The 15,609-nt window shown below is 39.6% G+C and overlaps 1 protein-coding gene across 1 annotated transcript in view; it reads left to right on the top strand.

The window, feature by feature from the left end:
- DNAH11 (dynein axonemal heavy chain 11) overlaps positions 1 to 15,609 on the top strand; it is a 312,569-nt gene that overhangs the window by 123,695 nt on the left and 173,265 nt on the right. The window contains exons 33-36 of the mRNA XM_082472819.1: positions 2,936 to 3,092; positions 3,210 to 3,355; positions 6,234 to 6,350; positions 13,483 to 13,621. Of these exons, the coding sequence (XP_082328945.1) occupies positions 2,936 to 3,092; positions 3,210 to 3,355; positions 6,234 to 6,350; positions 13,483 to 13,621 (559 nt within the window). The remainder of the gene's footprint in view (positions 1 to 2,935; positions 3,093 to 3,209; positions 3,356 to 6,233; positions 6,351 to 13,482; positions 13,622 to 15,609) is intronic.

Genomic DNA, 15,609 nt, shown 5'->3' with positions numbered 1-15,609 from the left:
AAAGGAAGAAAAGGAGAACAGAAATGATTCAACAGATACAGTACTTCTGAAGCACTGCGCTGAGAACTGTCCCAGTGTCAAGCAGGTAGGGTTCCTGCTCTCACACAGCACACTTTCTAGGGGAGTGTGGTGTGTGAGTGGCTGGGAATGAAGAGGAACAGCAAACAAATTAACAAAGTTGTGTTAGGTGGTAATATATGCTGTGACAAAAATAACACAGGGTGATAGGTTAGAAAGCGTCTTGAAGGGAGAGCCCGCTGTAGGTTGTATGAGAGGACATTTGAGCCAAGACCCAAATGATAACAAGGGACCAGCTATGCAAACATCCTGGGCCAGAAAGTTACAGGCAAAGACAAGTACAAAGTTTCTAAGATGGAAAGGAGCTTGGCAGCTTCAAGGGATAGACACAGAGCCCAGTGTGGCTCAAGCATGTCACGGCAGCAAGGGATTCTTAAAAGTTCATTGCCACTTGACTCCAAGTTAATAGGTACACACGGTCAGAATGTTGTAGAGGTAAGGATATGTCACACTGACGTGAGATTCTTTGTTCGTATTCCAACCTCTGCTGAATTATTTGGTGGGAGAAAGCATATTTAGTCCTTGGCATTCATGAAAGAGAAATCACACCTCAAGATCATGTGCGTATTCCCAGTTATCCAGTTACCACAATGCCGTGTACTTTATTTGGGAACGGAAGGGCAGACGGTTGCAAGTCTGTCTGTCGAGCTGGTCAGTGGTGGCCTTGGGAGGCTGATGGAATTCCCTCACTAGCTTTGTGATCTTTCTTGCACATACTAATCTGCTCGTGATGTTGTCCTTGATAAATCGTATGGCTTCTGCAATTGTTTCTCTAATTCAGTTCCCTTTAACTTGTCTCTAACTAAAAGTCGGTGTTCACTATCTTAATTAGTTAATTTATGTACTGCTTTCAGGGTGAGAGATTAAACTTTGTAGCTTGACAAAATCACTTGAAGAGTCAAAACTGCAAATGCCTAGAGTCTGCTGTATACGTGCCCTTGCACATAGAGAAGGGGGTGGGGGGAGGCACAGGGTACAGGAGAAATGGGGAAGAGGCCTTTTTAAAAATTACCAATGTGTGAGGCCAATAGCTTATTAACTTTTTAATTTAAAAGTCACTATGTGGTTTATTTGGAAGTTAAAAGGAAGATGAATGTTCCTTTTATAGAGTGAATAGGGCTGTATAAGATGTTCGCACTATGTACATTTCTTTCCCATTTCATTCTTTGGATTGTTTACTAATTGTTTACATTAACACAATGCTGCCTTTCAAACACTTTCATTGTGTCTTGTTTGATGCCGACCTTCCCCTTGTGTGGTAGACTGAACAGAGAGCATTTCCTTCTGCCCTATGTGGGCAGGTTCAGAGAACAAAGTCAACCAGCTTGTAATTGAGAGACTTGCGCTGGAACACAGGTGGATTGGTTTGGGGGTGCTAAGCTGCTGTTCCAGAGAGACCCAGAATATAAGGCCTTCAGTAACATGGCAGCTGGGGTCTCAGTTGTGTGACATTCCAGAGGAAGATGGTCCAGCTGTATAGGCTTCTGGGTGGCCGACATGCTACACGTGGTTTGCACATTTGTTTCAGCCAGTGGGAAAGGGGAAAACATCTCGAAGGAGGCATCCCAGGGTTTGCACACTCATTTCAGTACATAGCATTGTTGGCTGGAGCTTGGTCACTTGACTGCTCCTGGCTGGAAGGCAGGGAGGAAACGTAGTCTGCATCTGCAGCATATAGGTGGTCATATGTCAGGCAAAACTTGGAACCACAAGAAAAGATTAATAGGGGATAGTCTGCACCATAAAAAGTGCTATAATTCCTAGTCCAGGGGTCTTTCAATTCCATATTCATTGTAAGATGCTCTGAAACATGATGGCTGTAAAATATAGAAACACTGTCCATTTCCCTAAGTAATTGCTTCTATCTGCATAGTACTTTGAATTTTTTAAGGCATTTACCTTTGGCCTTCTTCGCAGCCCATTGACGTCACCACTTGGGCACCGTGTTGGGTTGGCTTTCTTAATAAAGTCCTAGATAAATCTCATTTCATGGAGGAGAAAACTGAGGCATGTTGATGTCAGAAATGTAACTTAAGATTATCTGATGAGTGGCAGAGTAGACACTAGTCCTGGGTCTTCCGTGTGTGTGTCTTCCCACTAGATCCACTGTCTGTGCTAAGACAAAAATAATTCATGAGTCTGCAGAAACCTCACGTTAGGTCCTCACCGGTTATTAGTTTTCCTTCTTTTACAAGTATTAAATTCTGTCTTTGCATAATTTTCCTCAGTCTAAGAACCTCTGAATCTTTCCTGCAAAAATAAGTATTATCATAATCTAAACGCACATAGCGACACATTCAAAATGAATTCCTGAATACATTTTAACGTAATAAATTGTTATGTCTTTGTTATATTTGCTTTTTACAGTGAAATACGTATATATTATTTGCGTACTCTGTATTTATGTTTACATATCTCATCTCTTAATGTATTTATTAAATAGCAGTTTAATAAAGTTAGTGTTTAATTCATTCATCATCCAAGATACCTATTTTTCTTTTATAAACAATAGTTTGAGATGTTGTCTGCCATATTAATAACATGTTTACCTAGAAATATCAGAAATTCAAGAGCATTGCAAATTAAGTGTCATTTGTATTCAAATATGCAGCTCTTAGGAAATGAGACAAATAAAGCAGTACATTCTTCTCTATTACTTTTAAACAGCCAACCTAAAATTAAATTTGATATTATCCTGACGCTTACCATGAACGAATGAGAGATGTGTCAGTGTTTTGTGTTACAACCAGATTCGTAGACCGTGACTTCTTAAACTTTAAACAATATTAGATTGTCCCTCACATCTTCTAGGAATCTCATAGAAGATCGTAATATCTGTGTTTTCTTTTACTTAAAGGTGTTACATTACTTTAACTCAGTCACTTCATCTCACCATGAGTGGGGCTCCCGCTGGCCCGGCTGGTACAGGGAAAACAGAAACCACCAAAGATCTTGGCCGTGCCCTGGGCATGGTAGTTTATGTATTCAACTGTTCAGAGCAAATGGACTACAAAGTAAGTTAGTTATAAAATGATACATCCTAACAATATTATTCCTGACCTGGAATGAGTCAAACTAATAGCTAAAAACCCTTTTCTGTTACATTCTTAATGCCTCACTCCATCATTAAGTCCATAGGAAATATCTATAAGGGATTGGTGCAGACAGGAGCTTGGGGCTGCTTTGATGAGTTCAATCGAATTTCTGTGGAAGTTCTCTCCGTGGTGGCAGTACAAGTGAAGATGATACACGATGCCATCAGAAACAGGAAGAAGAGGTGAGTGGCGTGTAGCTTCTTCCTGTTCTTACAAGTAGAAAGAGAACCTTAGAGCAATGCAGGAGACCTCATCTTCACAGTCTCCAGCTGCCTCTCCCTGTCCCATGAGATGGATAAAATGAAAGACACTGGTTAATTGTGAAGAATTATTTTGAATAACCTCCTATGTTTTAGCCGTGTTTTTTAAGTGTTCATTACAACAAAGGTGTATCACATACTTTAATCAGTGGAAGAATAAGCACCCTCTACAACACGAAATCCAGTTATCAGTTCTCAGTCCTGATCTTTCTTGACCTTCTGGCAGCATTTGACACAGTCACTCCCTCCCTTCTGCGTGACACACTTTCTTCACATCGGTTCCAGGACTCCACATCCTCCCAGTTTTCCCCCACCCTCAGGGCTGCTCCTTTGCTGATTTCTTCTCATCTATAAAATGGGGAGAAGTACAGTACCCACCTTATGGATTACAGTGAGAATTAAATGCAGAACGCTTGGGCAAGTGCCTGATACATAGCACCATGTCAGTGTTAGCTATTATTTTTTATTATTATTTCCTGACCTATTAATGTTGGATGTCACAGGCCTCAATCTTCAGGTGTCTTCTTTTCTCTATCTCTACTTGTTCCCTTGGTCATTTCATTTAGTCACGTGACTTTCAATACCATATTGATGGTGCTGGCTACCAGCTGCCCAGACCTCCTTTCTGTGATATCTAGACTTACATATGCAATGTCAGCAATTGTCTTGGGGCATCTGAAGACTCCATTTGATGTCTCATTGGCCTCTCCTATTTAATATAGCCTAAGTTGAAATCCTGGTCTTTCCACTAGCGCTTGCTTTGTTAGTTGTCCTGTCCCAGTAGAATACACCCTCACATTCTTCCAGCTATTCGGGCCAAAACCTTTCCAGATGGAGCCAGAACCTAATCACTTCCCAACTTGGTGCCACTCTCTGAAAGACAAAACGTAGTGCTTAGGGTTTGATGGCTTCATTTGAGAAATCAGTATTATAATACCCAGTTGTGGATTCCTTTGTAACATTTTTGTATACAGTGAAATCTCACGTATCTGGCCTACCCATTGACTCCCATTTCTTAGGGTATTTTGCCCAGCCAGCTGTCTTATCCAGAAGAACATGTCAGTCTCCCATCAGGGGAAGATCATCCAGCCCTTTGAAACTGTGAACTTATTATAGAAGTTCGCAGTTATTGTAGATACATCTGGATCTTTCTACCTTCTAGAAAAATTCTCAGTCCTTCCACCACTTGGCTCTGGGAAACCAGTTTCCTGTGACCGGATGTCTGCTGCCTTAACTGCCCCTGATCTAATGTCATGTTACAGAAGTTAGATTCTTCGCCTTTGATCCCCAGACATCTTTGATTTCGCTTTTAGTCAAAATCTTCTTATTTGATGTAACCCAGGTGCCTTTGAGGCCATCCTTTCTTACGGAGATTGAGATAACTGATCAGTGCAAGGATTTCTGAAAATTTCCAACCATGCTTCTCAACAGTCTCCATGTCTGCACGTATGTGATTTGTACCTGTTCGTCGTCCTGCTAGCCCATGTGCAAGCTGCTAGGCTCCTTCACGATTTCAGGAGTTTTATTACATTCTCTTTCCCCTCGAGGACTGAAGAGATGGGACGGTGCCTCAGCCACAGAGCCTTCCAGCATCTCGCTGGCTCTGCCCCCTTGAGGTCCGTGCCTCTGGCTTATGGCTGTCCCTGCTCTGTGTAATGGAAGAGCGCTCAGCTACCCTGCTGCCCTAGCCACCTGCCAGGCCTGTCCGCCTTCCCCAGCCTGATACTCTGAGAATGAGGATTTCTCCATCCTTACCTTGACTAAACACAATCCACCTTCTCTTCATTGTCTAGCATCTAAGAAACTCTTAGTCCTAACAACCGTGGCTGTCTCTTTTCCCTCCCTAGTCCGTGTTGGAGGCCCAGCTCCTTAACCGCTTTAGCCCTCCCCTTTCTCAACAGGAGAAAGCCTTCTATTTGTCTGATTTCCCTCCATTTGGAAGTTTCCTTCTACATGTCCTGCAGTTTGGCTCCTACAGCCCTTTACCGTTCCATTGCCCTGGCCATCAACAGGCTCATGGCCCTTTCAAAGCTTTCTGAAAATCCTTCACTGCTTCTCCAATACCTTCAAGTCATGACAATAGCCATAGTCATAGCTAACATCTGTTGAGTATTTGCCATGCCCTAGGCACTGTACTCTTAGCCATTTATATACATAATCTCTTTTAATCCTCATGTAATCCAATAAGGTAGGTAATATTATTATCCTCCACGCTTTGTCTTTTTTATTAGATGAGGGAATGGAATGTGCATAAAGTGGTATAGCTGGTCTCTGAATGCTCCCAGTCTGGCCCCAGAGCTAGCTGTCACAAGTACCACACTAATCTACCTCTCAGTGGTGGTCAGGAGATATTTGTTGACTAAATGGGAGGGAAGGGAGAGATGGAGGGTGAGCAAATAGACAAAATAACAACAGAACAAGGAGTCCCTTTCTCCTCTTAGCATGGACATTCTGCATCTGTACCGTATCACGTTCAAGAAATTGCAGCCCATGTTGAAGGCAAAAATGGCCTCACCTTTCATTAACTGTTAAAGTAGTCAAGTCGTCATTTTTCTATTCTAGCATACTGCAGCCATGCTAAAACACAAAGGAATACTTGCCATACTTGTAATTCCTTTCGGGGAAGGGAGTGTATTTTTAATGAACATTCTTCAAAATATGTATGCTTATGAATTTTAAAGAAAATTACACAGCATAAACAGCTTCCTAATAATAATTTGCATTTTGCAGTGGTTTGCATTTGTCAATGTGCGTTCATATTCAGTGAACACATTTAATTCTGTCAACATTCTTCTGGTAGATTTGTATTTCTTGGGGAAGCTATCACACTGAAGCCATCAGTTGGAATATTTATTACTATGAACCCAGGATATGCTGGTCGAACCGAATTACCGGAAAATCTCAAAGCTCTTTTCAGGCAAGTGTTATGCTTTGTGGGTTAGCATCTGGAGCACTCATGTCATCTAACGTTGCTGGTTTGCACTGTTAAATGATTTGTTTTTACTTGGGAATTTCTGTGGAAAACCCCGTATTATTTCTTTGGGATCCCTTTATAGAGAGAACTTTCACCATGATAAATTAATTCTTTTGAAATATAAAACCAGGACTCAAAATCATTACGTAAAAGTTACATAGTACGTTTGAACATTTAATACTAGCTCTTTTGTAATGATATTTTTATTATAAATATAATTTTCACAAACTCCAGAATATTTGGAAAATGCAGAAACGAATAAAGAAAAAGTTACCACTTTACCACCCAGAAATAATGATTGTTGTATTTTTATCTAGTCTCTTATGATTCCTGTTTTATGAGGTTAAGATATTAGGTTAGATTTTCATTTAGTTCTCATTTAATATGTTGACATAAGTACTTTGTCATATTATTGAAAATTCTTTGGAAATACCATTTTTTTGTAGCTCCAAAATGGTCTCTCCCATAGCTCATCCATAATTTTCTTAACCATTCCCTATTGTCTGACATGGAGGGCTTGTGTTTTTCTTTTCAGTTTTTTATGATCATAAAATAGCAGGCTGTAAACATCCCTTCACATGAAGTGTTATCCTTATTTCAGGTTATTACCCAGAATAGATTCCTACATGTAGAATTACTTGGTGAATGATTAAAATCTTTATCGATGATCTGCTTTCCAAATGTACTCTGACAGTTTATATGCTTATTAGCAGTCTGTCAGAGAACTTGTGCTGTTGCATCCAAACCTGTTCTGATTTAAATCAGCTTTGGTCAGGTGTAATTTCATGTAATAAAATGCACCCACTTAAGTATCCAGCTGGTGAAAACCCTACCACAATCAAGATATGGAATGTTTCCGACACCCCCGGACATCCTCTTGTGCCTCTTTGAAGTTAAGCCCTCACATCACTGATGTCCTTTCTGTGACTCGAGGTTAAATTTGTCTTTTCTAGAGTTCCTGTAAGTGAAACCCTACTGTGTGTGCCTGTTTGTGTTGTCTGCTTCCCTTGAACATTGTGGTTTGGGGATTCATCTGAGCTGTCCAGCATATCAGTAGTTCGTTCCTTTTTGTTGCTGATGAACATTCTATTGGAGAGACATACTACAATTTGTTTATCCATTCACTAGTTGATGGACATTGTTTCCAGTTTGGGGCTACTATGAATTAAGCTGCTATGAACATTCATGTACAGTCTTTGTGTGAATATATGTTTTCTTTGGGGTAGATATTTGTGAATGAATTTGCTAAGTCACATGGCAGATGTATGTTTGACTTTATTAGAAGCTGCCAATCTGGTTTCCAAGATGGTTGTACCATTTTACACCCTTACCACCAATGTATGAAAATTTCAGCTGCTCTACATTCTTGTCAAAATTTGTATCATCAGTCTTTTTAGTTTTAGCGAATCTGATAGGTAGTGGTATGTCATTGTGGGTTTAGCTTGCATTTCCACGATGGCTAATAATGTTGAACATCTTTACATGTAACTTACTGGCCATTCCCATACCCTCTTTTGTGAAGTGCTGTATTCTGCATACAGTTTCTTTGTTAAATACACATATTGCAAATATTTTTCTCTCAATTTGTGGCTTGGCTTTTCGTTTTCTTAATGGTGCCCATCAAAGATAAAAGTTTTAAATTCAATAAAATATTATTTATCAATTTGTTTCATGGTTTTTAAAAATATCCTGTTTAAGAACATTTGACTCGCCCCAGGTTGCAAAATTTTTCAACTACGTTTCTTTCAGAAGTTTTTTTTTTTTTAATAGTTTTTATATGGATTTCCCCCCTCCCTTCTTTTTGTTAATGTGCTAAACTGTACTCATTGATTATTCAAATGCTAAACAATTCTTCAATGTTGTATTCCTGGGATAAACTCCACTTGGTCAGGAGATATTATTTTATATGTATTGTTGGATTCAATATGGTACTATTTTGTTGAGGATTTTAAAATTGATGTCATGAGGGACATTGCTCTGTAATGTCCCTTCTTGTCATATCTTCGTCTGGTTTTGGCATCAGGATAATGCTGACCCCATGAATGACTTGACATACGTCCCCTTCTCTATTTTGTTCAGAGTTTGTGTAGGATTGGTATTATTTACCCCCTAAATATTTGATAGAATTAATCAGTGAAGCCATTCACCCGTTTGGGCTTGGATTTTTCTTTGTGGGAATCTTTTTAATGATCAATTAAATTAATAGATACAGAGATTTTCCAGATTTTTTTCTTCAATTAGTTGTGATGATTTGCATCATTTAAGGAATTTCTCCATGTTATCTAAATTGTTGAATTTATTGGCATTAATTTGTTGAATTTATTGGCATTAATTTGTTCATAATATTCTCTTATTATCTCTGGTGATGTCCTGAAATCCATGTCTGATGAGGGTAATTTGTGTCTTCTCTCCCTTTGTTTCCTTGATGAGCTAGAGGTTTATCAGTTTTACTTTTTAAGAGTTCTTTCAGAGGCAAGGGCGGTGGTGGAGGAGGCAGGGCTCCCACCCCAAGTCGCGGGAGGCAGCCCGACCCTCTAGGAGGGCCCCGGGCCCAGGCCCCTGCGCCCCAGCCGCCCGGCGCGGCGGCTGCTGCGCGGGGCCAGCTCCTCGGGGCCCCCGGCGCCCGGAGAAGGCCTGCCCAGAAGCACCGTGGCCACCTCTCCATGCTCCTCTGGCGCGCCGGGGCTCCGAGATGGTTCCAAGGACCTCGGCTCCTCAGCTAAATCTGGGCACCAGCGTCCCGGGGAGATAGTTCCATTTGAAAGTACTGGATCAAATTGTCCTGTGGTAAAAGATCTATGAGAAATGAGATTCGAATAAGCAGCACAGGCCCCATTTCAGAGCTAATTGTGACCATGTGACTAAGTCCCCGCCAATGAGGGCTTCCTGTTGGCTGAAGTACAGATGTCCTGTCCAGAGCCCAAGCAGCCGTGTGGGACCCGAGGCAGCAGAGTGAAACGACAGTCAGGGTGACTTCACGTGGAACAGTATGTCGGGTCGCAGCGTACGGCTGAGGTCAGTCCCCATCCAGAGCCTCTCAGAGCTGGAGCGAGCCCGGCTGCAGGAAGTGGCTTTTTATCAGCTGCAGCAGGACTGTGACCTGAGCTGTCAGATCACCATTCCCAAAGTAATGTGATCTTTGTGGAACTCTGCAAGTGAAGGGATTTAAAGGGGCTTAAATGTTGATGCCCCGTCCCATATCCAAGTGCACCTGTGAATTTCAGCTGTCTACACCCATTCTCTGTGACTGCTTCACTAAGGAACGAGGCTTAGCATATTCTTGTTCATCGCCCAGGCTGGGAGGGAAGAGTCTAAATGACCCTTACGAATGAGCATCCACTGTTTTGCAAACACCTCCAGAACCATCTCTCGTGATGCAGAGGCAAAGTGACCTTAAGCAAAGGATTTTCAGCTTCTCATCACAGGTATCTGGGTTCTCCTCCTAGCTACCCACCTCAAGACAGAGCCAAGCTTTTTGGAAAGAGCCGCAATTTGGGTTTGAATTCCAGCTCTACCACCTACCAGTCCTGTGCTTTGGGGACAATTTGCTTTAGTTCTCTGATTTTAATTTTCTCAACTGTAAAATGAATAAATCAAAAGGCTACCTCAGTGGATTGTATGTTGATGTGTATTAGATAATATCATATATGCAAAAATGACTCATGCGAATCCTGGTGAACATTTAGAGCTCAATATTGTTCGTTTCTCTTTCCTCTCTAACTCTGTATTACCTTGGGCATGTTGGTCCCTATATGTGGTCTTTAATGTCACTTCCCTCAAGTAGACACCACATTTTCCTCCCTACAGCACAGGTAGAGGTTAAGAGCACCAGCTGGATGTTGGCTAGTCCTGGATGCAAGTTCTAAATTTACCACTTACCAACTTCTGCCCTTGGACAAGTTACTTAACCTCTCCTAACCTCATCTATAAAGTAGCAAAATATAATAGGGTGGGCTTTGTAGAGCTGCTCTGAGGATGCAATAAGGTCTTAGATACCAAGCTTCTAGTATTGATACATACTCAAAAAACACTAGCTCTTCATTGTTCCTGTATGCCTGTGTCACAGGGAAGTTGTGGTAGCTGGATGAGATCATGGGCATTCAGATATTTAGAAAAGTTAGACATGGGAGAACTTTCTTTTGCAGGACTTTCTTGCTGAGTTTTCAGCCCCATTCAGTTAATGCAATTTTTATGTTGGTGCCATTCTGTAAAAATGACAAAGTCTTTTGTTATTTTTATTGAGGAATAACATATATATAGTAATGTACATAAATATGAATGTCCACACGTACAACTCAATGGGTTTTTAATATGCATGGACCATGTACCCGACAACCAGATCAAGATAGGGGCATTCCCAGTATTCCAGGAGGCTTCTTCTTGCCCCCTTGCAGGCAAGAGCCATGCCCCAAAAGTAACCCTTACTCTTCCATCTATCACCAAAAACAAGTCTTTCTTTGGACAATATTTTTTATCAGTATTATCTCTAGAATCAACTTAATATGGAACATACTGCTTAATGTATTACCTGTATTCTCTGAATCTGATCTGATCTGATTAAAATTGGGAGTTGTGTAAAAAAAAAAAAAAAAAAAAAGAGTTCTTTCATGTTTACAATACGTGTCTTTGTTCACAGTCTACCTTCAAAATAATATGCTACTTCACATATAATGTAAGAACCTCTGTAGTTTTTAGTGTGATGTCTTTCAATTCTTATAAGCTTAAAATTTTCTTGTCTGTCCATCTAGATGTTTAAGCATATTTCATTTGTATTTTCTTTTAATTTTTATATTATGACTTTTCAAATGTACTTCATCTGTTATGGGCTTATTTTGGTAAGTAGCATGAAATGAGTATTTAAACAGAATTCTTTTCCCTTATAGTCAATTATTCTAGCACCTTTTAGTGAACATCTTCCTTTCCTCATAAAATAGCTTTCTCTCTAGCATAGCAATTTTATAATGTCTATTTTCCTTGAAAAAAACATTCTAGAGAATAACTATCCTAGAAATAAATGTAATGATTATAGAATATTTTCATTTGAAAATTGTCCATCTCTGCAGTACTTTTACATTTGTATACGGTTCATCTTGCATCAATACATGTTTTCATTTGGGTCTTAAAATTGGGAATTATTTTGTGAAGTTTTCATAAATTTGGTTTAACTAAGTGCAGACTCATTTGTGTATGGGGGTCAGGACTGGTCTCAGCAAAGTTTGAAGGACAAGTGGGTGATGAAAGTAGTATTCATGAGTGGAAGCAGCATGCCTGAGCCTGGAGAGTATCATGACCCCCACCATGTGGCCTCAGCTGTGTGCTTGTACTGCTCAGAACCTTAGTCTGCACCTCAATACAGTACAGATAAGAAGAGTAGCCACCTCAAAGAGTTGAGAGAACTGAGTGAGAGAGTGCCTGAAAAGCTTTTAGCATCCCTTATGGTATGAAGAATACTCATTGAATATCAGTTGTCAGTGTTAGTGGAAGTACCAGTTAAGTAAATTTGCTAGCCTTTTCCCTCCCCTATTTACTTAAAAAACTGTGGGAAAAAATGTGGGGCTACTTTAGGTAGAAGCAGTCAATAACATAGATCCAGAGACTCAGGAATGTTTAGGATGAAAAATTAGATAGGCTTGCAGTAGACTGTAATAATATTTACAAAAAACAGATGGGTAAATATTACTGGAAAAGTCTAAAATGACAGGCTTATTTACTTATTTACTCTGGCTTCTTCTTTGCACTGGACTTCAGTTGAGTGGAAGTTTTTCAAATGTTGCTTTTAACGGTAATTGTCCTGCGAGAAAATTTTGGAAGTCTCCCTTCAAAAGGAAGGGAATTTGAAAGTTATGTTTTGATAAATTTTCAGCTTAAAAGTCTAACCAAGCTGGCCACAGGCAGTGTTGGAGATGGCTGGTATGAGCTTGAAAGCTGGTGGTTAACTTTTTGTTATTGTTGTTGTTGTTTAATTTTTTAAATTTATTAATTTATTTATTTATGGCTGTGTTGGGTCTTCATTGCTGCACGTGGGCTTTCTCTAGTTGCGGCGAGCGGGGGCTACTCTTCGTTGCGGTATGTGGGCTTCTCATCGCAGTGGCTTCTCTAGTTGTGGAGCACGGGCTCTAGGCATGCAGGCTCAGTAGCTGTGGCGACGGGCTTAGTTGCTCCGCAGTATGTGGGATCTTCCCGGACCAGGGCTTGAACCCATGTCCCCTGCATTGGCAGGTGGATTCTTAACCCCTGCGCCACCAGGGAAGCCCAAGACCTGATGGTTAACTTTTCATGAATCTTGTGAGGTGGCTGTAAAGCACAGGTACTAATAAAAAACCAAATTATATAAACTTTTGATTAACATCTATTAGAGACAAAGGTGATAAACATTCAAACTCATGATCTCCTAATTAGTTTATCAACACTTACACTCTTAGGGTACTTGTGTCTATTGTGTCTGTATGGTGGTGTACAACCTCACATCTCGTGCCAGCTGCAAGTTTAGTGATTCCGTGTTGGTAGATTGAAATCAGCCATGGTGGAGGTATTGATTCCATGTAAGTCAGCAAACATTATTTTTTGGAGAGCCAGTTGTTGAACTGTTTACCAGCACAGCACTGGCCACAGATAAAGGCTGGCCTCTAGCACAAAACATCACTCATCTTTCTGCAGTGACAACTTACAATGGAAGTTTACCGATTGTACCCACAGATTTCCCTTCAGCTCCTACACCCGTGCTTCTGCCATTTGCAGATTTTCCACCTTTTTCTGTGTGTCTAGTAACTCCTGGGCATTTTTTAGTTGAAGTGAAGGGTCTCGTTAGCTATGATTGACAGAGGTAATTGTGACCTGCTTGGGAATGGTTAGAATGCTGGTATACATTAATCACTTGGTTTCAGCAATTTGTACTTATTACCTTATCACATTTTAAAACAAAATTGCATATTTACTTTGTAGACCCTGTGCCATGGTGGCCCCTGACCTGCTTGGGAATGGTTAGAATGCTGGTATACATTAATCACTTGGTTTCAGCAATTTGTACTTATTACCTTATCACATTTTAAAACAAAATTGCATATTTACTTTGTAGACCCTGTGCCATGGTGGCCCCTGACATCGAGCTAATCTGTGAAATCCTGTTAGTTGCTGAAGGTTTTGTGGATGCACGCTCACTAGCCCGCAAGTTTATTACATTGTACACGCTCTGCAAGGAGCTGCTGTCCAAGCAGGTGAGGGGTATTATGTTACTTTTTCTGGGTTTTTACACCCTATTAAAACAGCTTCTGAAATATGGACACTGGGTAATTTATCACTCAAATTACAGTTAGACATTTAGGAGTAATTTTATATTTTCCACAAAATTTTGAAAATCTGTATTTTACAATTCTTCATTTTTTTTGAAATTAAAATAAGACTAATAAGAACCTGTTGTATAAAAAAATAAATAAAATAAAATTCAAAAATTTAAAAAAAGAATCATATACTCCTTGTGCTAAAAAGGATATGGCTTTAGTCCCTAAGTGCCTCAATTTCCTCATCTTCAACTTGGAGCCAATAATGTAGAGCACATATAAAGGTTGTTAAAAAAAAAAACAAAAAAAAACAACTTGAGACATTTTAAGTTGAAGGCTTTATTTATACTTAATACAGCTTTTATCAATGGGCTATGTGATTTTCTTTAAATATTATCACTGCTGTAATTAGATATGAATTTTATGAGGCCTCCCTTTTCTGGAGGGAATATTATTTTCCAGGGAGAGATGGCAGGAGTGTTCATAAGAGCCAGGGAAAGCTGATTTTCTGAAGAACCCTTGAGAAATGCTAAATGAAAGATTTTCTCGTGTTGTTGGTAATTCTTTATTTGAAGGTAGACTTGGCGTTTCTGTTTGTGTTTATTTTTGCTCTGCACTTCCTTTGTTTCTGAAATGGGCCAAATTAATAAATGCATTACTCTCCAGTCACTACCTTCTTGCTGTTTCATTGAAGCTGCTGGTGGGCCACAAAAATGCCATCTATATCAGCATCACTGTTTTTAAATTTAGCTTTGTGGTCACCTTTGACTTCATTCTTCTGGTGACCTCTTGTTAATTCCTGGTGACATTATTTTGCAGTTGTTCCAGGATGAAAGTATTAAAATATCACAGCAAGAACCACTCAGTTACCTGTACTTCCGAATGTACTCATTTTAAATTACCCTTTGTTGGGGTGAAATTTGGAATCTGAGAGGCAAATTCATCTTGTCATTTTAACAACTGTGAATTTACATTCTGGGGTAAAACATATCGAATTTGATAATGTGGAAAAATGCTTGTGACAGTGTTATATGCAAAAAAAACAGTACAGCGAGCTGTTGATGTGATCTACAATTTGCATGTGTTTTATTCAATATATTTTATATTACACTGTGTGTTTTATATACATATAAAGTGACTGGAAAATACATTGTGATTTTTAACATTTGTTTCTGGGTACTAAGATTGTGAGTATTTAAAATTTTTTTTCCTTATTCTTGTTTGTGATATCCTTTTAACTTTTTTCAATGAGCCCCTTTTAATTTTATAATGGGAAAACGTCAGAAGAAAAAAGTGTTACTGGACCCAGGATACATGGAGTTGCAACCATACCCCATTCCCAGTACTAATACTTAAACATTTAGTAAGCATTTACTGTATTCAAGTAATATAGTTATTGCTGACAACGATGAACGGGGTAAACACAGAACAAATGAAGCAGACACTTAGATTTCTGACTTCAAAGAACCTATGTAGGAGATTTAGTTTACATGCAATAAAAATTAGAAGGAAATGGAGGATGAAAAGATTATCATAGTTTCAAGGAGGAAAGGAACCAACATTTACTGAACAGGGACCATGTGTTAGCTTTTTATCTTGACAAAAATACTATGAATTTGGTCTTATCCGTTCCATTTTACAGGTGAGGAAACTGAGTAAATAACCTATCCAAAGTTCCCAACTAATAAGTGGTAGGAGCAAGATTTAAATCCAGTCCTTTCTAACCCTTTCTAGGACATTTGTAACCACTTACAGGAGGGAGAGGGTGCGAGGGGTAGAGTAGATGAGGAAAGGGTTCTCCAACTCAACAGAAGTGTCAGAGATGAGATGAGGGGAAAGAAATTTGTCCCAGACAGAAAAGCTGAGTTAGGAACACAATCCACTGGTAGTTTTCTAAGCTGTAAGAATGGATTTGAGAAGAATCA

This window comes from Balaenoptera physalus (genome assembly GCF_965194825.1).
Source record: "Balaenoptera physalus genome assembly, chromosome: 8".
Lineage (NCBI taxonomy): Eukaryota > Metazoa > Chordata > Mammalia > Artiodactyla > Balaenopteridae > Balaenoptera > Balaenoptera physalus.
This window is presented reverse-complemented; position numbering and strand designations above follow the sequence as displayed.